We start from the raw sequence: 20,762 nt of genomic DNA, 5'->3' as shown, positions 1-20,762 counted from the left end.
AATAAGCCTTTAGGTGAGTGTGTATTGCGGAGAGCGTGACTCCAGGGGCACGTTCAAGTTCAAAACGGTGCGCAACGCTTTGCTACGGTTTCCGGGTTGAACGTCATGTTTCCTGGAGGCGGCGTGCACCGGTGTGCAACGGGGTTTGAGATGCGTTTCCTCTTGTTTGGTGGGTGTGTCAGAACTGCAGTCCAATCAGCAGCAACATGCATATAAAGCACGCGGTATTAAAGTGAACTCGCACAATGGGTTCAAGGAAAGTAATGTACAAATGTGTTGATGCAGCTCGGTATACGCAACAACTGAGGATATTAGAAGACATGTTTGTGTAAGTTTTATTGTAAAAATAAAAATATATATATCAACATAATGATGTAGTTGTTTATATGTTTAGCTTCATTGCAAGTGTATGACATTTGGTATAGAAATAAACAATGATAATTAAGTGCTTTTCCTAAAAATGAGAAAGAAAATACAGGGTATTAAAACAGATGTGTTAAATAGATGTGTTTTAGTCTGAATTAGGTCAGATGTGCTTCAGTTTCAGCAATCCCTTCACTCGACTGGGATGTTCTCTTGTGTTCTGGGCGGCAAGTGCAGGAACTGTAACATCGGGCATATTCTGTAGTATTAAACACATATTTATACCGACTTCATCAGGCTCAGAAAATGCTTCACAAAGAACACAAAGAATGGCCTTCTCAGCTGCCATAGTTGCAGCTCTCGCGTCATCAGAACAGTGTTCAGCGCATCACCGTTTCTGTTTAAAACACGTTGTGCAGCGTTTTGTCGGGGCTGAACACAGACCTCATCGACACGTGTGTGTTAGGGTTAGTGCTGGGTAATTATTTTAGGATTCATTCACAATACGTACACATTCATTATTAATCTTATGCCTAGTGAAAAGGTTTTGTTAAAGTTTCTTTTCCCCTCTTAATTACATTACAGCTCAGAAACATCATCATCTCAGCTCGCGTCTGATTGGAGGATCCGCATCTCAGCTCGCGTCTGATTGGAGGATCATCATCTCAGCTCGAGTCTGATTGGAGGATCATCATCTCAGCTCGCGTCTGATTGGAGGATCATCATCTCAGCTCGCGTCTGATTGGAGGATCATCATCTCAGCTCGCGTCTGATTGGAGGATCATCATCTCAGCTCGCGTCTGATTGGAGGATCTGCTCACAGTCACAGATCAGTGGTTTATGGGATATATCGCACTCAGTCACTGGAGACACACACAAACTCTGGAAAACTCACTTTATTAAACTTCTGTACAACATGAACCAACATCCCAATAAAAGTATTTACAGATGTACACTAAAAACTCATGAGAATCATGGGATCATTCCTCCTCTTCGTCATCAATGATGGGTCTGGATCTGGAACACAGAGACACGGATCAGTGGAACACAGAGACACGGATCAGAGACGGTGTAACACACAGACAGGAAGTTCCTCACTCACTTCCTGGGGGCTTTAGTGATGCCACTGCCGCCCGCCTCTTCATCATCTTCATCAATGATGGGTCTGGATCTGGAACACAGAATCACGGATCAGTGACAGTAAAACATGTAACACACAGATCCGCAGAGACAGGAAGTTCCTCACTCACTTCCTGTGGGCTTTAGTGCTGCCGCCCGCCTCCTCCTCCTCTTCATCTTCATCAGTGGGATGAAGGTTCTCCTTCTCGGGCTTCCGGCCGGGACCGCCGAAGAAATCCCCGATGCCCTTCTGCCATGTGGGGGTGGGCCTGGGGCACACGGGGTTCCCTCCCGCATACTTGCTCTTGGCTGAGGACACACACACACACACACACACATGAGATCACCTGACCAGCACTGTTCACAGAAACACATCCACTAAAAACAACATCTGTGTTACAGTCTAAAAAAAACAAGATGTACCTTTTAGCATTAAGTTTAAAATAAAGAAGAAGAAAAAAAATTCTCTGAGAGTGTGTGTGTGTGTGTGTTTGCGCGCGCACTCACCAGGCGTGCCCGACTGCGCGCCTCCGTTCTGCGCGTTCATGGATCCGGACGCGCCGAGGGATTTCCGGGGCGCGGAAGCTGCAACAGCTAAACACAAAAACACACAAAATTAACAAATCACATTTAATAAATCCTGCACAACACCAGACACACATCCAGGATGACGTCATGTCCGCTCGCGGGGATTCTCGGCGTCTCTTTGTGACGCGACGCGGATGAAGGTGAAAGTGGCGCCATTTCATTCTGTCACCGCTAAACTCTATCAGACACTAAGTTTAACATTCGCTTCTAATGAAGAAACAATAACAATGAGATCATTCGATCTATGAAAACACTCATTTAATAACTTAGATCGCCAATACTAGCATTAACATCTGCTGAAACACCGTGTAACGCCAGATCTAGCTAGACAACAGGAGCAGCTTCGCGCTCAATCATGCCTCAGACGAGCGTTGTTGATAAGCGAATAAAAGCGCGGGTTCTGTGGGACACGACACCAGTCCAGCTGAGATAAACACGGCTACTCATCTTCATCTATAACTTACATCAACATAGATAGAAAAATAAATGCCACAACATATCTGATAATAGTAATAACAACAACAATAGTGCGATTAATGCGAGCGTCCCCATTGCACCGCAGGTTAGATCAGTCTGACCCATGTTAACTGGTTTGTTCGGCGTTTCTCACCTTTCCTGTATGTTCCTGGAACACTGTCCGCTTTAGTTCGCACCATCGCGCTCGTTCACTTCGGCTGAACCGATGAAATAAAGCTCTCGATTCCCGCCCGCCTTCTTTTTAAAAGAGGAGCCGAATCTCATGACGTCGCGGGCCGTCAGCCAATGGCTGGCCAGGAAACTGGGGCTCGTGACTGCAGATTACGCCACTCCCATTTTAAAGGACAGGCGAACGGCCTTACAAAAAAAGTTACCATGGTAACCTGCTTCACTGCTTACGTCACGCATGGAAACAGAGGAAAAATGATCGTGTGTGTGTGTGTGTGTTCATCTGATCATCTCCTCGTGTTTCTGCTGATCTTGTGCTGATGTTCTGCAGCTCAGTGTTTACTACACACACACACACACACACACACACACACCTGGATAAACCAGTTCGTCACGTTGTCTGTAACCCTTTTCCAGGATCTGTTGATCTCTCAGATCTCGCTGTGTGTGTGTGTGTGTGTGTGTGTGTGTGTGTGTACACTTGTACACCTATCTCTGTGAGGACCAGTTTGAGTGTTAGCCCAGTGGAGTGAGGACAGAGAGGGTACAGGACATGTTGGCCGGTCCTCAGTTTCTGAGAGCCTTTAAAGGCCTGTTTGAGGGTCAACACTTGGTTTTAGGGATCAGGTTATAATGAGGTTAAGGGTCGGTTTAGGGTCAAAGCGTGTTGGACAAGCCTTGTTCTGTTGGGTCTCGTCATCTATTGAGAGACTCCGATCAGTTTCATACGGAGATGCGGAACAACACGTCCTGCGTATTAAAGGGACACTGTGTAGGATTTTCTTAGCCTGGTTCTACCAGACTCTCGTACATTTCGTTTGTCCAGAGCGTCTGGCCTCTCTCCATTGACAAGCGCTTACTTCCTTGTAGGCGGGAACTTAAAACTATTGGATCTGCCCAGAGTCTCTCTGGATCTGCCATAACCAATCGCTAACGTTTGGTCGTGACGTAACCCTACAACTCAAACTAGCGCACGACCTCAACGTCATCGTTCTCAGCCACTCCCTCTGTTCGCTGATTGGACCGGTAAAAAAATGATCGGAGAAAACCAAAGAATACACCACAATCCCAGACGTAGTGCTGAAGGGAAATATAATTGAGCGGAAGTACGCAGGAGGGCGGAGCCAGGCTAGCATTTTCTCCCATCTAGCGGTGAAATTGTATTTTGCATTCTACCGAATAGTGCTCTCCAGCGCCTCTTTTTTTAAAATGCGTGTTGCATCTACAGTAGCCGTTATGTGCCGAAGAGCGAAGCTTCTAATAGCACGTCATCGAGTTTGGGTTAGGGTGAACAGGTTTGTTATTTCAAACAAACTGCAACTTGACACAACGAACAAACGAATGTTACCGTTTTGAACAAACAAAACATACAACATAAATTGTTTTTAGGGCCTTCTCTACTTTACTCAGTAGCTGCTATTCATCAAAGAGCCTGTTTAACTTTCAACTATAAATGTTCTACTGTCTATATAATAAAGTACACAACTAAGCAATGAAAAAAGCCTGTAATTAAGACCGTAACATTGACTTACCTGTCGAGAGGAAAGCAGGCGACTTCAGCGTCTGGAAAAAGCTATCCGACATTAACCCTGTTTTTGTAATCTCCGGTCACGTTTCCTTTTACAGTCTAGTTTGGTCTTTTGGACGACGAGGACTCTTATCCTGTGACTCGGCGTATGTGTGCTCCTCCATTATAAATAACCGTGCAGTGCAGCTTTAAACGTGCCGGGGCCGTGACCAGCGCCTCTCCCTGCTCCTCCGCTTCTGCTGGCTTCAGTCACGTGACCCGGCTCTGAACGAACACGCGTGTGGAGACGTGTTGGCCTCGTGCTTTTTGTCCCTCTCTGCTATTATAGTTTCAAGATGGCGGAACTGCATGGAAGCCTCCGTGGACCGACCCGTCCCATGTATATAAAGATAATAAATTCTTCGTTTACGAGGATAAGTCAGATCATTGGCAACGTATTTGTACACCATTGAGGACATATTTATGAATGAAAATATTGATTTTAGATAATCAAATAAAAAGCTACACATTGTCCCTTTAAAGCTGAGGTTCACACACACACACACTCACACACTCACACACAAATACTGTGTTTTAAATCTGTTTTTATGACCAATGACATTAATACATTAATCCGATGTAGCAAATGTTTTAAAATAAAGTTTATTAGATAATTGATTTAAACTGTGGTGTCTGTCTGTTTTCCAAAGAAAGGAATCCCTGTTATTGGCAAAGTATCATATTCATATTTTAAAAGCTGTTTCTGGGCTGAAAAGAAAACTGTCCTTAATCAAATTCATCTGTTCAGGGTGTGGGCGGGTCCCCAGAGGCCCAGGGGCGGGGCCATCGCGACTCCTGTCCAATCAGAGCCCGGGGGCGTGGCTTCTGTCGCTGAGCCTCTGAGCTGAAGTGTGTGTGTGTGTGTGTGCGTGTGAAGCTGCAGCGGTAAGATCCTGTTCTTCTCACTTTCATCCACTGCCGTTATTTATTCCCTTTACAAGAACTGATGTTTTATCAGTGTAACTGTAAACTAACAATTTTAACAAACCTTTATCATACCTGTATCAGAAATGCTGTGATTAATTGATACAGTAAGCTGAAACGATATATGTTTTATTCGATACATCTTTATCAGAAAGAGTGATAGATGTGTCATTGATTTAAAAATAGTTTATTGAATGTAAAGGTTGATGGAAAAAATATATTTCAATGTTTTTTACGCTGAACTTCTGTCAGGAAAGAGTTGCGTTAGAAACTGCGCTCGAGCGCGACGAACTCTGAGGTTTCCTGACAGCTTCCCATCCCCATGTCCGTATGAATATACCATTTTATGACAGATTAACAGTTATTGCACTGTGTGTGTGAGTGAGAGAGAGAGAGAGAGAGAGAGAGAGAGAGAGAGAGAGAGAGAGAGAGAGAGAGAGTGAGAGAGTGTGTGTGTGTGTGTGTGTGAGAGAGAGAGAGAGAGAGAGAGAGAGAGAGTGAGAGAGTGTGTGTGTGTGTGTGTGTGAGAGAGAGAGAGAGAGAGAGAGTGAGAGTGAGTGTGTGTGTGTGTGAGAGAGAGTGTGTGTACAGGTTTATTACATTAACCAAATGTCCCCACAAGGATAGTAAATCCTGAGATCACCTGAGGGTCCAGCCAGCGGATCCCATGGGAACTTAAAAATCATACAGAATTATTATTAGAATTTTTTTTTTTTTGAGAATGTAAAAATTTAGAAAGTTTTGTGTGATGGGTAGTTTCAGGAGTCGGGTTAGTGTGTGTGTGTGTGTGTGTGTGTGTGTGTGTGTGTGTAAGTGTGTGTTGTCATCACTCTCTCTGCTGTAAACCCTATTGTTCCTGCTGCTGATGTCAGAGTCAGTCTGTTGTTCAGTCTGTACTGAGAGCTCATTGATGGTGTGTGTGTGTGTGTGTGTGTGTTGACAACATGTATGTTAGACCCTATACCGACTAAGCTACTGAAAGAGATGCTTCCAGAGGTCATAGATCCTCTTCTTAATATAATTAATTCATCTTTGTCTCTAGGATACGTACCAAAAACTTTTAAGCTGGCTATGATTAAACCACTTGTTAAAAACCGCAACTTGATCCTACAGAATTAGTCAATTACAGGCCGATCTCGAATCTACCTTCTCTGTCAAAGATATTAGAAAAGGCAGTATCCTCACAACTGTGTTCCTTTCTTGAAAGAAATGATATCTGCGAGGATTTCCAGTCCGGATTTAGACCGTACCATAGTACCGAGACAGCTCTCGTTAGAGTCACAAATGATTTGCTCTTATCATCCGATCGTGGTTGTGTCTCTCTATTAGTGTTACTCGATCTTAGTGCTGCATTTGACACCATCGACCACAACGTTCTTTTAAAAAGACTCGAAAGCTATGTTATTAAATCATATCTGTATACTGTATACATATACTCACTCTGTACATGCTACCATTAGGAGATATCATTAGGAAACATGGGATTAGTTTTCACTGTTATGCCGACGACACTCAGCTCTATATTTCTTCAAAACCTAACGAAACTTACCAATTCACTAAATTAACAGAATGCATAGCGGATATAAAAAATTGGATGACTTGTAATTTCCTACTAAACTCTGAAAAAACAGAGATTCTAATTATTGGACAAAAAACTTCCTCACGTAATAATCTAGAATACTGTCTAACACTTGATGGCTGCTCTGTTAAGTCTTCGTCGTCGGTTAGGAACCTGGGTGTGTGTGTGTGTGTGTGTGTGTGTGTGTGTGTGTGTGTGTGTGTGTGTGTGTGTGTGTTTGTGTTTGTGTGCTCTTTGATACCAATCTTTCATCTGAAAGTCACGTGTCTAGTATCTGTAAAACCGTATTTTTCCATCTTAAAAATATATCTAAATTACGCCATATGCTCTCATTGACAAATGCGGAACAGTTAGTTCGTAACGTATGCCAAATTGCGGGAAAGCCAAACCAGGTTGTTTCTCCAGCACCGTTAAACCCAATACCTGTTCTTGGTGAACCATTCGAACATGTCCTTATTGACTGCGTAGGACCTTTGAAAAAGTCAAAAAGTGGTAATCAGTTTCTACTAACAGTGATGTGTCTAGCCACTCGATTTCCTGAAGCAATTCCTTTAAGAAAAATCACTGCACCTGTTGTTGTCAAGGCATTAGTTAAGTTTTTCTCGACATTTGGTTTGCCTAAAGTGGTGCAAAGCGATCAAGGCACAAATTTTAGTTCATGAGCTCAAGGCTAGATTACTGTAATGCTCTACTGGGTGGTTGCCCTGCACGCTTAATAAACAAACTACAGCTGGTCCAAAACACAGCAGCTCGAGTTCTTACCAGAACCAGGAAGTATGACCATATTAGCCCAGTTCTGTCAACACTGCACTGGCTCCCTATTAAACATCGCATCAATTTTAAAATATTGCTGATCACTTACAAAGCACTAAATGGTTTAGCTCCGCAGTACTTGAGCGAGCTCTTAACGCATTATAGTCCGTCACGTCTATTGCGATCTCAAAACTCCGGCCAGTTGATAATACCTAGAATATCAAAATCGACTGCTGGTATCGACTTCACGTATTTGAATTTTACATGGAGATGATTACGTTTTTCAAGGCTTGCGTTCTCGAGCTCCAAACACTGTTGTTGTGCGGATGAGTGTCCGGAGCGCGTTGAGGGTTTTCTGTGAGAACGGTGTGTCGTGTTAGCGGCCCCTCAGTTAATAACTAATGATCTCTGCAACGGAAGTGAATCAATCTTAACTTTATCTGGACAATAACTTTATTCTAGATCTGCTGTAAAGCCTGAACACTCTCTGTTACTGTAATCTCCTGTTCTCACTGTAGAGCTGCTGTGGAACATCTATATTGTTAAAGCGCTGTATAAATGAAGGTGACTTGAGTTTTGTGTGTGTGTGTGTGTGTGTGTGTGTGCAGATGGAGTCCCTCAGATGCTCTGCTCAGGCTGATGGAGACTCGGGCTGGTTCGGGGTGAGGGTGCGGGTTCAGGGCGTCTCCGGCCGGCCGTGTGTGGTTCTGAACACCCAGAGGAACCCGGACTCTCCGGACTATCCTGACGTGTTCCCTATGGAGCCGTGGCAGCAGGAGTGTGTGTCCAGGAGTGTGTGGCAGCAGGAGTGTGTGTCCAGTATGAGCGGCGGGGCTTCCAGCACTCAAACTCCACCGGATCATTCCAGATCCCTGAGATCCTTCCGGCACCCGTGGGCTCAGCAGAACCAGAGGAACCCAGAGCCCCTCCGCTGGTCCAGCAGCCCGAACTCGCCCGTGGTGGTGAAGAGAGCCCGGATCCCGGTGCCGGGATGTGGATTCCCGGGTCCGGTGGTGGAGAGCGTTCCCTGCCGGCCGTCACACATCATCAGCAGGGTGTGTGTCCCTCAGGAGCAGAACCCCAGCGGATCCCCTCGGCCCGGGAGAGCCCGACACCACAGCAGAACCACTCCCGAGGAGAAGAGGCGCTCCAGGAGCCTGGAGACCAGATCCACACGCTCACGGACTCCGGCTGCCGGGGTCTCAGGGGTCAGCTCTACATCTGCAGGGGTCACAGAGGTCACAGGGGTCACAGAGGTCACAGGGGTCAGCTCTACATCTGCAGGGGTCACAGAAGTCACAGAGGTCACAGGGGTCAGCTCTACATCTGCAGAGGTCACAGGGGTCGGCTCTACATCTGCAGGGGTCACAGGGGTCGGCTCTATATCTGCAGGGGTCACAGGGGTCGGCTCTACATCTGCAGGGGTCACAGGGGTCGGCTCTACATCTGCAGGGGTCACAGGGGTCGGCTCTACATCTGCAGGGGTCACAGGGGTCGGCTCTACATCTGCAGAGGTCACAGGGGTCGGCTCTACATCTGCAGGGGTCACAGGGGTCGGCTCTACATCTGCAGGGGTCACAGGGGTCGGCTCTACATCTGCAGGGGTCACAGGGGTCGGCTCTACATCTGCAGAGGTCACAGGGGTCGGCTCTACATCTGCAGAGGTCACAGGGGTCAAAGAAGAGACGGAGAGAAGGGCTCAGGTAGAGACAACAAACTCTGTGTGAGTGTGTGTGTGTGTGTGTGTGTGTGTGTGTGTGTGTGTGTGTGTGTGTCTGTGTGTGTGTGAGAGAGTGTGTGATGGTCCTGTGTGTGTGTGTGTGTGTGTGAGAGAGTGTGTGTGAGAGAGTGTGTGTGTGTCTGTGTCTGTGTGTGTGTGTGTGTGTGTGTGTGTGTGTGTGTGTGTGTGTGATGGTCTGCTCCTGTTGTGTGTGTCAGGCCACTCCTGATCTTCTTAAGGGACAGCGGGAGCTTCCGGATCATCCCGACGAGGAAACCGTTAAACTGCTGATGGTGAACTACCTTAGAGAAGGGTGAGAACGGGCCGGAGATCCGGTTCAGTCAGTGCTGACGTCTGTCATAATTACCCAGAGCATGAGAATACACTACAGTAGTGCAGGAATATGGTAATCATTAACCCTGTGAGTGTGTGCGGCTGGTTTCCCTCAGGTCCAGTGAGGATGAAGCGGTTATCAGGCGTCAGGTGGAGCTGATGTTCGACCAGATCAACATGCTGAAGTTCAGAGCGCTGGAGGAGGTGAGCCATCATTCACCACGCTAACACACCTTTTATCATACAGTAATACAGTAAACTACAGCTCTTACTGTAGGAAACTCATCATAAACTATGGCCCCGTCCACACGGAGACGCGCTTAGCTGTATACTACAAATTTTGTGTCGTATTGGCGTTTCGTCCACACGGATCTGCCGTTTTCGGAGACTGAAACCACTATTTCTTCAAACCGGGTCCCAAGGTGGATAAATCTGACAACGCCACCCTTGCGTTTTCGTGTGTATGGCCAATCCGTACATTTTGTGAAACGATGATGTCATCACACCAAGTGTCAACTAGTCAGACACCGCTAAGTCATGCTTGTGTTCGTGCTGCAGAAGCTCCTGAGCCTCTTTTATTTCTTTATTTATTACTTACTTTAATGTAGGCCTATTTTTATTTAATTTCTTTTTTTTACTTCTTTATTTAGGCCTATTTATATTTTCTTTCTTATGCTATGATGCTTGTCTGTTGTCTGATTAGGACATTTCGTATTTTGTAGGGATGTGCGCTTCAAGCAAAAATAATATTCGACGATCGCTGGGAATTATTTGATTATTATTAAAAAAAACGCACCCCTCCCCCACACGATCACCGGTCGCTCAAATTCCACTCTGACATTAAATCTCTCTGTACTGTAGGCCTACATGTTGTAGCCATTAAAGAAAATGTATTTAGTTTCATATTTATGTGTAAATAATATGTTATTTTTTAATTTCATCTATGTTGATTATATGAAAAGTGAACAGCATGAGTAATTATAAGATGCGCAATATATCGGGAGACATAATTTTGACCACATTGTTTTGTTTTGTATAAAGCCTTTCTTTAAAGTGAACTTAGTTTTGTATAAATTGTATCTTAATTTTAATCAATGTTTCATCAACCAATTGCCTGGATTCAATAAATAAGAAGCAGACAATTTAATCAGGACATGGAGGCGCCGGCGCGATATAACTTGCATTGTTCGTGAACTGAGATCGTCTCATAAATGAACCGAAACTCAGAAATATATCTATAGAAAGCTTGAAATATCTACTTTTAAACAAAACAATTCAAAACGAAAAGAAACAGACAACTCTCTTATGTAGTCTGTATGAAGTGTGCATTTCTCTCTATAGGCACGTTCACTACTGCGAAGGTGGCGAGTCAGCATCGTCAACATCTTTAGCCGACACTGACACAGAAAACACTAGTTTATTAATAAACAATTAAAATGTCTCCTTGCTATATTTGACACATTCATAATGATTACTTTTACCGGTTCTTTGTGGCAAGCTTTAATGCGTCCGCTAACTATCGAATATCATGACTCATATTTTGTACCAGGCCATTTATGGTTGTTCATATTGTTCAATAAAGTTCTTGATAAAAAAGAAAAAAAGAAGCTACTATGCCTAATATTATTGTTGTATACAGCGCGCAAGATTTATGTGCATGCTCTTAAGTCTTCTTCTCCGTTTTTAGTGTATTTCTGTGGCAGAATTACAGCGCCACATACTGGTCTGGCATGTATACTACATCGTTTTGAGCAGGGGGGCACTGTTTCATATTTTCTTGAAGCTTCCCCGGGCGCCGCCATTGATTAGCGGATCCCCACCTGCTGTTAGCATCCCATTGACTCCCATTCATTTTGGTGTCACTTTGACAGCGAATAACTTTACATCTGAGGCGTTTAAAGATTCCATTTGTCCATTATTTATTTCGCAAAAAAAAACACAAAAATGTATAAAAGGCTCCATTACCTTGTATCTTACGTTATGGCCCCGTAGAAGCAATTTCTGTAAAAATAGGCTAACGATTGCGTCATAACCACGCGACTCTCTGTCGCACAGTAGAGAGATTACCGTATGGACAGGAGGAGAAGCTCGCGGGCAATCGGGGGGACGTGGAGGCAAAATGACAAAATAATTAATCAGAATACTTAGCAAAAGCTTCTCCTGCTCCAGCTCATGGACAGCTCCTACTCACACTCTCCGTCTCTGAGAGATTCGGAAGGGAATGATTCAGATTTCTCTCGGCACAGCTACTAGAAGACAGACGGGTTGCTCACGTCACATCTACGTCGTCAAGCTCAGTGTGAGTCTGCGCAGTCGCTCAGCCATCAGGAAGAAGAGCTTCTAACTGACTTCACTTGTCTCTGTTGAATCCAATGGGGTCACTGTGTCCAGTTTATATACTGTCTATGGTTTTGAGTCGGTTTCAGTGGTTTCGTGTGTACACAGATATTTCTTGAGACGACGGCGTGTTTACGGATTATTTTTTTTTGAACGGGGAATAAAACATCGGATAGGGAAAGCTCTGGCTTCGTGTGGATGTGGCCTATGTTTATCGTTTTGATGACAGTGTCACTGTAGTAACTGTAACTGCTGGTACTTTGACTTAAGTATTATGGAGGGATGGAACAGACTAAATTAAATAGATATAAAATGAAATTATTAAATACATCATGGCAAGTAATTAAAAGCATAATAAAACGTAAGTAATAAAAAAAGCTGTAAAACATTTATTTTTTCATACAAAATGAAAAAGATGTAAAATAGCCCTTAAAAATGAATAACCTCAAGAAATATGAAATAAAATACACACTTTGTGAAATAATGAAATACATCATGAATGTTGCAATCAATAAATATAAGCATATTAAATGCATTATATATTATATTATACATATTATATATTAAATGCATTTATTTATTATTTTATTTATTGCAACATTCCTTGACATATTTAATAATTAAATTTCATAAACTCCGTCAGCTAGTGGTTACGGTGGTGTGGTTCTGTAAGGCGTTACAGTGTGTGTGTGTTTGTGTTTGTGTGTATGGATGTGGATGTGTGTGTGTGTGTGTGTGTGTGTTTGTGTGTGTGTGTGTGTGTGTGTGTGCGTGTGTGCATGTGTGCGTACGTGCACGCTTGTGTGTGTGTGTGTGTATGTTCACAGTTTGAGTTTGCAGATCCTCTGGAGCAGGTGAAAGATCTCAGGGACAGGAGGGCGGCGCTAGAGAGCCACGTCTGTCACTTACAGCAGCAGCTGCAGGAAACACTGCAGGTGATCTGATCATGTGACTTCGGTCCTCAGCGGTCTGAGGATCGTCTGACGTCATGCGTGTCTCGTGATCTGATCATCATGTGATCCGATCATACGTGTCTCTACAGAACCGCCAGAGTCTGCTTGAGGAGAAGGAGGAGAGAGCGGTGGAGCTGGAAAGACTCCAGGAGGCGCTAGAGAGGAGCGAACAGGAGCAGGTGATGCTGAGACACAAGCTCACCGACATGGAGAAAGAGCTGCAGACATCACTCGACCAGTGAGAATCAGAACTTTATACAGTACAGATCGTACAGTATACATTTAGTTCAGTGCTGCTGATTCAGTTTAGTAACAGCATCGATGTTGCAGTGTGATCATGTGATTGATTCAGTCATCAGAATCTGTGTGTGTGTGTGTGTGTGTGTGTGTGTGTGTGTGTGTGTTCAGACTCCTCCAGGCCAGGAGGGCGCGTGATCAGTGTCGCTCTGACATGAGAGATCTGCAGCAGCAGCTGTCTGACATCCACGATGAGTTAGACAGTGCCAAGAGCTGCGAGGCCGGAGAGAGAGACGGGCTGCTGCAGGTACAAGCTCGTCTGAAGTTAGGGTTAGGGTTAGATGCGGGGGATGAGATGCGGGAGATGAGATGCGGGAGATGAGATGCGGGTGAAGAGATGCGGGAGATGAGATGCGGGAGATGAGATGCGGAAGATGAGATGCGGGAGATGAGATGCGGGGGAAGAGATGCGGGTGATGAGATGCGGGGGAAGAGATGCGGGTGATGAGATGCGGGTGAAGAGATGCGGGGGAAGAGATGCGGAAGATGAGATGCGGGGGAAGAGATGCAGGAGATGAGATGCGGAAGATGAGATGCGGGAGGTGAGATGCGGAAGATGAGATGCGGGGGAAGAGATGCGGGAGATGAGATGCGGGGGAAGAGATGCGGGGGAAGAGATGCGGAAGATGAGATGCGGGAGGTGAGATGCGGAAGATGAGATGCGGGGGAAGAGATGCGGGGGAAGAGATGCGGAAGATGAGATGCGGGAGATGAGATGCGGGTGAAGAGATGCGGGAGATGAGATGCGGGTGAAGAGATGCGGGAGATGAGATGCGGGAGATGAGATGCGGGGGAAGAGATGCGGGAGATGAGATGCGGGGGAAGAGATGCGGGTGATGAGATGCGGGTGAAGAGATGCGGGGGAAGAGATGCGGAAGATGAGATGCGGGGGAAGAGATGCGGAAGATGAGATGCGGGAGGTGAGATGCGGGAGATGAGATGCGGGTGATGAGATGCGGGTGAAGAGATGCGGAAGATGAGATGCGGGAGATGAGATGCGGGTGATGAGATGCGTGAGATGAGATGCGGGTGAAGAGATGCGGGGGAAGAGATGCGGAAGATGAGATGCGGGGGAAGAGATGCGGGAGGTGAGATGCGGGAGATGAGATGCGGGTGAAGAGATGCGGGAGATGAGATGCGGGTGAAGAGATGCGGGAGATGAGATGCGGGGGAAGAGATGCGGGAGATGAGATGCGGGGGAAGAGATGCGGGTGATGAGATGCGGGTGAAGAGATGCGGGGGAAGAGATGCGGAAGATGAGATGCGGGGGAAGAGATGCGGAAGATGAGATGCGGGAGGTGAGATGCGGGAGATGAGATGCGGGTGAAGAGATGCGGGAGATGAGATGCGGGAGATGAGATGCGGGTGATGAGATGCGGGTGAAGAGATGCGGAAGATGAGATGCGGGAGATGAGATGCGGGAGGTGAGATGCGGGTGAAGAGATGCGGGAGATGAGATGCGGGGGAAGAGATGCGGGAGATGAGATGCGGGAGATGAGATGCGGGAGATGAGATGCGGGGGAAGAGATGCGGGGGAAGAGATGCGGGGGAAGAGATGCGGGTGAAGAGATGCGGGTGAAGAGATGCAGGAGATGAGATGCGGGGGAAGAGATGCGGGTGAAGAGATGCGGGGGAAGAGATGCGGGGGAAGTGATGCGGGAGATGAGATGCGGGAGATGAGATGCGGGAGAAGAGATGCGGGGGAAGAGATGCGGGGGAAGAGATGCGGAAGATGAGATGCGGGAGGTGAGATGTGGGAGATGAGATGCGGGGGAAGAGATGCGGATGAAGAGATGCGGAAGATGAGATGCGGGAGGTGAGATGCGGGAGATGAGATGCGGGGGAAGAGATGCGGGGGAAGAGATGCGGGAGATGAGATGCGGGAGATGAGATGCGGGAGATGAGATGCAGGAGAAGAGATGCGGGTGAAGAGATGCGGAAGATGAGATGCGGGAGAAGAGATGTGGGAGATGAGATGCGGGAGATGAGATGCGGGAGATGAGATGCGGGGGAAGAGATGCGGAAGATGAGATGCGGGGGAAGAGATGCGGATGAAGAGACGCGGGAGATGAGATGCGGGTGAAGAGATGCGGGGGAAGAGATGCAGGAGATGAGATGCGGGAGGTGAGATGCGGGAGGTGAGATGCGGGAGATGAGATGCGGGGGAAGAGATGCGGGGGAAGAGATGCAGGAGATGAGATGCGGGAGATGAGATGCGGGAGATGAGATGCGGGAGATGAGATGCGGGAGATGAGATGCAGGAGATGAGATGCGGGAGATGAGATGCGAGTAATGAGATGCGGGAGATGAGATGCGGGGGAAGAGATGCGGAAGATGAGATGCGGGTAATGAGATGCGGGAGATGAGATGCGGGGGAAGAGATGCGGAAGATGAGATGCGGGAGATGAGATGCGGGAGATGAGATGCGGGAGATGAGATGCAGGAGATGAGATGCGGGAGGTGAGATGCGGGGGAAGAGATGCGGGAGATGAGATGCGGGAGATGAGATGCGGGAGATGAGATGCGGGAGATGAGATGCGGGAGATGAGATGCGGGAGGTGAGATGCGGGGGAAGAGATGCGGGGGAAGAGATGCGGGAGAAGAGATGTGGGAGATGAGATGCGGGAGATGAGATGCGGGAGATGAGATGCGGGGGAAGAGATGTGGGAGATGAGATGCGGGAGATGAGATGCGGGAGATGAGATGCGGGGGAAGAGATGTGGGAGATGAGATGCGGGAGATGAGATGCGGGGGAAGAGATGCGGGGGAAGAGATGCGGGAGATGAGATGCGGGAGATGAGATGCGGGGGAAGAGATGCGGGGGAAGAGATGCGGGAGATGAGATGCGGGGGAAGAGATGCGGGGGAAGAGATGCGGAAGATGAGATGCGGGAGGTGAGATGCGGAAGATGAGATGCGGGGGAAGAGATGCGGGGGAAGAGATGCGGAAGATGAGATGCGGGAGATGAGATGCGGGTGAAGAGATGCGGGAGATGAGATGCGGGTGAAGAGATGCGGGAGATGAGATGCGGGAGATGAGATGCGGGGGAAGAGATGCGGGAGATGAGATGCGGGGGAAGAGATGCGGGTGATGAGATGCGGGTGAAGAGATGCGGGGGAAGAGATGCGGAAGATGAGATGCGGGGGAAGAGATGCGGAAGATGAGATGCGGGAGGTGAGATGCGGGAGATGAGATGCGGGTGATGAGATGCGGGTGAAGAGATGCGGAAGATGAGATGCGGGAGATGAGATGCGGGTGATGAGATGCGTGAGATGAGATGCGGGTGAAGAGATGCGGGGGAAGAGATGCGGAAGATGAGATGCGGGGGAAGAGATGCGGGAGGTGAGATGCGGGAGATGAGATGCGGGTGAAGAGATGCGGGAGATGAGATGCGGGTGAAGAGATGCGGGAGATGAGATGCGGGGGAAGAGATGCGGGAGATGAGATGCGGGGGAAGAGATGCGGGTGATGAGATGCGGGTGAAGAGATGCGGGGGAAGAGATGCGGAAGATGAGATGCGGGGGAAGAGATGCGGAAGATGAGATGCGGGAGGTGAGATGCGGGAGATGAGATGCGGGTGAAGAGATGCGGGAGATGAGATGCGGGAGATGAGATGCGGGTGATGAGATGCGGGTGAAGAGATGCGGAAGATGAGATGCGGGAGATGAGATGCGGGAGATGAGATGCGGGTGAAGAGATGCGGGAGATGAGATGCGGGGGAAGAGATGCGGGAGATGAGATGCGGGAGATGAGATGCGGGAGATGAGATGCGGGGGAAGAGATGCGGGGGAAGAGATGCGGGGGAAGAGATGCGGGTGAAGAGATGCGGGTGAAGAGATGCAGGAGATGAGATGCGGGGGAAGAGATGCGGGTGAAGAGATGCGGGGGAAGAGATGCGGGGGAAGTGATGCGGGAGATGAGATGCGGGAGATGAGATGCGGGAGAAGAGATGCGGGGGAAGAGATGCGGGGGAAGAGATGCGGAAGATGAGATGCGGGAGGTGAGATGTGGGAGATGAGATGCGGGGGAAGAGATGCGGATGAAGAGATGCGGAAGATGAGATGCGGGAGGTGAGATGCGGGAGATGAGATGCGGGGGAAGAGATGCGGGGGAAGAGATGCGGGAGATGAGATGCGGGAGATGAGATGCGGGAGATGAGATGCAGGAGAAGAGATGCGGGTGAAGAGATGCGGAAGATGAGATGCGGGAGAAGAGATGTGGGAGATGAGATGCGGGAGATGAGATGCGGGAGATGAGATGCGGGGGAAGAGATGCGGAAGATGAGATGCGGGGGAAGAGATGCGGATGAAGAGACGCGGGAGATGAGATGCGGGTGAAGAGATGCGGGGGAAGAGATGCGGGAGATGAGATGCGGGAGGTGAGATGCGGGAGGTGAGATGCGGGAGATGAGATGCGGGGGAAGAGATGCGGGGGAAGAGATGCAGGAGATGAGATGCGGGAGATGAGATGCGGGAGATGAGATGCGGGAGATGAGATGCGGGAGATGAGATGCAGGAGATGAGATGCGGGAGATGAGATGCGAGTAATGAGATGCGGGAGATGAGATGCGGGGGAAGAGATGCGGAAGATGAGATGCGGGTAATGAGATGCGGGAGATGAGATGCGGGGGAAGAGATGCGGAAGATGAGATGCGGGAGATGAGATGCGGGAGATGAGATGCGGGAGATGAGATGCAGGAGATGAGATGCGGGAGGTGAGATGCGGGGGAAGAGATGCGGGAGATGAGATGCGGGAGATGAGATGCGGGAGATGAGATGCGGGAGATGAGATGCGGGAGATGAGATGCGGGAGGTGAGATGCGGGGAAGAGATGCGGGGGAAGAGATGCGGGAGAAGAGATGTGGGAGATGAGATGCGGGAGATGAGATGCGGGAGATGAGATGCGGGGGAAGAGATGTGGGAGATGAGATGCGGGAGATGAGATGCGGGAGATGAGATGCGGGGGAAGAGATGTGGGAGATGAGATGCGGGAGATGAGATGCGGGGGAAGAGATGCGGGGGAAGAGATGCGGGAGATGAGATGCGGGAGATGAGATGCGGGGGAAGAGATGCGGGGGAAGAGATGCGGGAGATGAGATGCGGGAGATGAGATGCGGGGGAAGAGATGTGGGAGATGAGATGCGGGAGATGAGATGCGGGGGAAGAGATGCGGGGGAAGAGATGCGGGAGATGAGATGCGGGAGATGAGATGCGGGAGATGAGATGCGGGAGAAGAGATGTGGGAGATGAGATGCGGGAGATGAGATGCGGGAGATGAGATGCGGGGGAAGAGATGCGGAAGATGAGATGCGGGGGAAGAGATGCGGATGAAGAGACGCGGGAGATGAGATGCGGGTGAAGAGATGCGGGGGAAGAGATGCAGGAGATGAGATGCGGGAGGTGAGATGCGGGAGATGAGATGCGGGAGATGAGATGCGGGGGAAGAGATGCGGGGGAAGAGATGCGGGGGAAGAGATGCGGGGGAAGAGATGCAGGAGATGAGATGCGGGAGATGAGATGCGGGAGATGAGATGCGGGAGATGAGATGCGGGAGATGAGATGCGGGAGATGAGATGCGGGAGATGAGATGCAGGAGATGAGATGCGGGAGATGAGATGCGAGTAATGAGATGCGGGAGATGAGATGCGGGGGAAGAGATGCGGAAGATGAGATGCGGGTAATGAGATGCGGGAGATGAGATGCGGGGGAAGAGATGCGGAAGATGAGATGCGGGAGATGAGATGCGGGAGATGAGATGCGGGAGATGAGATGCAGGAGATGAGATGCGGGAGGTGAGATGCGGGGGAAGAGATGCGGAAGATGAGATGCGGGAGATGAGATGCGGGAGATGAGATGCGGGAGATGAGATGCAGGAGATGAGATGCGGGAGGTGAGATGCGGGGGAAGAGATGCGGGGGAAGAGATGCGGAAGAAGAGATGCGGGAGATGAGATGCGGGAGATGAGATGCGGAAGATGAGATGCGGGTAATGAGATGCGGGAGATGAGATGCGGGAGATGAGATGCGGGGGAAGAGATGCGGGAGATGAGATGCGGGTGAAGAGATGCGGGAGATGAGATGCGGGGGAAGAGATGCGGAAGATGAGATGCGGGAGATGAGATGCGGGAGATGAGATGCGGGAGATGAGATGCAGGAGATGAGGGGGAAGAGATGCGGGAGATGAGATGCGGGAGATGAGATGCGGGAGATGAGATGCGGGGGAAGAGATGCGGGAGATGAGATGCGGGGGAAGAGATGCGGGGGAAGAGATGCAGGAGATGAGATGCGGGAGATGAGATGCGGGAGATGAGATGCGGGAGATGAGATGCGGGGGAAGAGATGCGGGGGAAGAGATGCGGGAGATGAGATGCGGGAGATGAGATGCGGGAGATGAGATGCGGGAGATGAGATGCGGGGGAAGAGATGCGGGAGATGAGATGCGGGAGATGAGATGCGGGAGATGAGATGCGGGAGATGAGATGCGGGGGAAGAGATGCGGGGGAAGAGATGCGGGGGAAGAGATGCGGGAGATGAGATGCCGGGGAAGAGATTCAGGAGCTGTGTGTGTGTGTGTGTTGCGTCTCGTCTCTCAGGAGCTGTGTGTGTGTGTGTTGCGTCTCGTCTCTCAGGAGCTGTGTGTGCTGCGGGATGAGTTCCAGGCGCTGCAGCTGCTGCAGGAGGAGCAGGAGGAGGTGTTACGGCGCAGGGAGAGGGAGCTGACGGCCCTGAGAGGAGCTCTGGAGGAGGAGATCTCAGCTCACGCCTCAGATCTGCACACACTGCAGGAGGAGCAGCAGCAGGAGGTTCAGCAGCTGAGGGAGGCCACGGGTCAGGCCAAAGAGGCAAGCAGCTGGAGACACGACACACACTCACACACACACTCACAACAACACACTCTCACAACAACACACACTCTCAACAACACACTCTCAAGAACACACTCACAACATACAAAAACGCCGCTTTTAACCTGGGTAAAGGAATGTTTCACACCTGTAATTTAGAAGAAGGGTTAGCAGCGCTGTTTATAGGGATAATGTACATCCAGCCGGTTATTATCTCAGAATTAACCCGACAGGGTGATCAGGATCAGGTCTTGCATCAGCCTGAAGGGGGTTTATTCTGAGATAACAACCGGCTGGATGTACATTATTTCGCTAATTACACGATAGAAATCTATGGTGTCCCCAGAATGTGTCTGTGAAATTTCAGCTCCAAATTTATTCAGCTCCCTTTAAATGCAAATGAGCTTTAGCTCCGCCTCCGTTCAGAAGAGGGCGGAGTCTTTACTCGAGCTTCAGAAACTCCGGCAATAACAGAACAGGCCAATCTCCCTCATCCAGAATCCCAGAATCACCAGTAGCGAGTGCAGCCTTACGGAGAGACTCAGGAAGAGCTTCTGAATGTTAGTGGAGACATTTCTGTAGTTGTTGTGGAGTTACACTGATCATCTCATCATCATGTTGAACTTCTCCACAAGTGTCCACAGTTCCTGAGGTCTTTATAAGACAGCGGTGACATGTTCTGGTCAATAGTGTTCAGTGCTCGTCTGAGCTCAACCACAGAACAGCTTCAGGCTCTGCTGG

General features: G+C 48.9%; 2 protein-coding genes across 5 annotated transcripts in view; one reads left to right on the top strand and one right to left on the bottom strand.

Annotated features, from left to right (window-relative positions):
• Positions 1-328: 328 nt before the first annotated feature.
• On the bottom strand, positions 329-2,812 carry pclaf (PCNA clamp associated factor). 3 transcript variants are annotated; one of them, XR_013819923.1, is made up of 6 exons: positions 2,681-2,812; positions 1,990-2,076; positions 1,614-1,791; positions 1,466-1,534; positions 1,259-1,380; positions 329-1,176 (listed from the first exon to the last, which is right to left on the bottom strand). XR_013819923.1 is itself a non-coding variant. In XM_079859823.1 (5 exons), exons 1-5 carry the CDS (start codon positions 2,724-2,726, stop codon positions 1,344-1,346), a joined length of 417 nt encoding a protein of 138 aa, XP_079715949.1. In that variant the 5' UTR covers positions 2,727-2,812; the 3' UTR covers positions 1,245-1,343. The 3 variants fall into 3 exon arrangements, 2 of the variants coding, with proteins under 2 accessions (XP_079715949.1, XP_079715950.1); XM_079859823.1 differs by lacking the exon at positions 329-1,176 and having other exon boundaries at positions 1,245-1,380; XM_079859824.1 differs by lacking the exon at positions 329-1,176 and having other exon boundaries at positions 1,245-1,380; positions 1,466-1,528.
• Positions 2,813-5,161: 2,349 nt separating this feature from the next.
• Positions 5,162-20,762, top strand: part of LOC307152003 (cingulin-like protein 1) — a 35,211-nt gene continuing 19,610 nt past the window's right edge. Inside the window, exons 1-10 of one of the 2 annotated variants that reach the window (XM_079860320.1) lie at positions 5,162-5,167; positions 8,147-8,737; positions 8,795-8,824; positions 8,873-9,241; positions 9,477-9,571; positions 9,708-9,795; positions 12,756-12,863; positions 12,971-13,119; positions 13,290-13,425; positions 19,806-20,018. In XM_079860320.1, coding sequence (XP_079716446.1) covers positions 8,147-8,737; positions 8,795-8,824; positions 8,873-9,241; positions 9,477-9,571; positions 9,708-9,795; positions 12,756-12,863; positions 12,971-13,119; positions 13,290-13,425; positions 19,806-20,018 — 1,779 coding nt within the window. In that variant the 5' untranslated portion in view covers positions 5,162-5,167. Of the gene's footprint in view, positions 5,168-8,146; positions 9,242-9,476; positions 9,572-9,707; positions 9,796-12,755; positions 12,864-12,970; positions 13,120-13,289; positions 13,426-19,805; positions 20,019-20,762 lie in introns of both variants that reach the window. The other variant, XM_079860319.1, reaches the window with a different exon arrangement.

This window comes from Squalius cephalus, assembly GCF_949319135.1.
Source record: "Squalius cephalus genome assembly, chromosome: 23".
NCBI lineage: Eukaryota > Metazoa > Chordata > Actinopteri > Cypriniformes > Leuciscidae > Squalius > Squalius cephalus.
This window is presented reverse-complemented; position numbering and strand designations above follow the sequence as displayed.

Coding starts and splice junctions, on each gene's coding strand:
- pclaf (XM_079859823.1), bottom strand. CDS start 2,726: ATGGTGCGAACTAAAGCGGACAGTGTTCCAGGAACATACAGGAAAG. Junction 2,077..2,680: donor TCCAGGAACATACAGGAAAG/GTGAGAAACGCC, acceptor TTTTGTGTTTAG/CTGTTGCAGCTTCCGCGCCC. Junction 1,381..1,465: donor ATCACTAAAGCCCCCAGGAA/GTGAGTGAGGAA, acceptor TCTGTGTTCCAG/ATCCAGACCCATCATTGATG.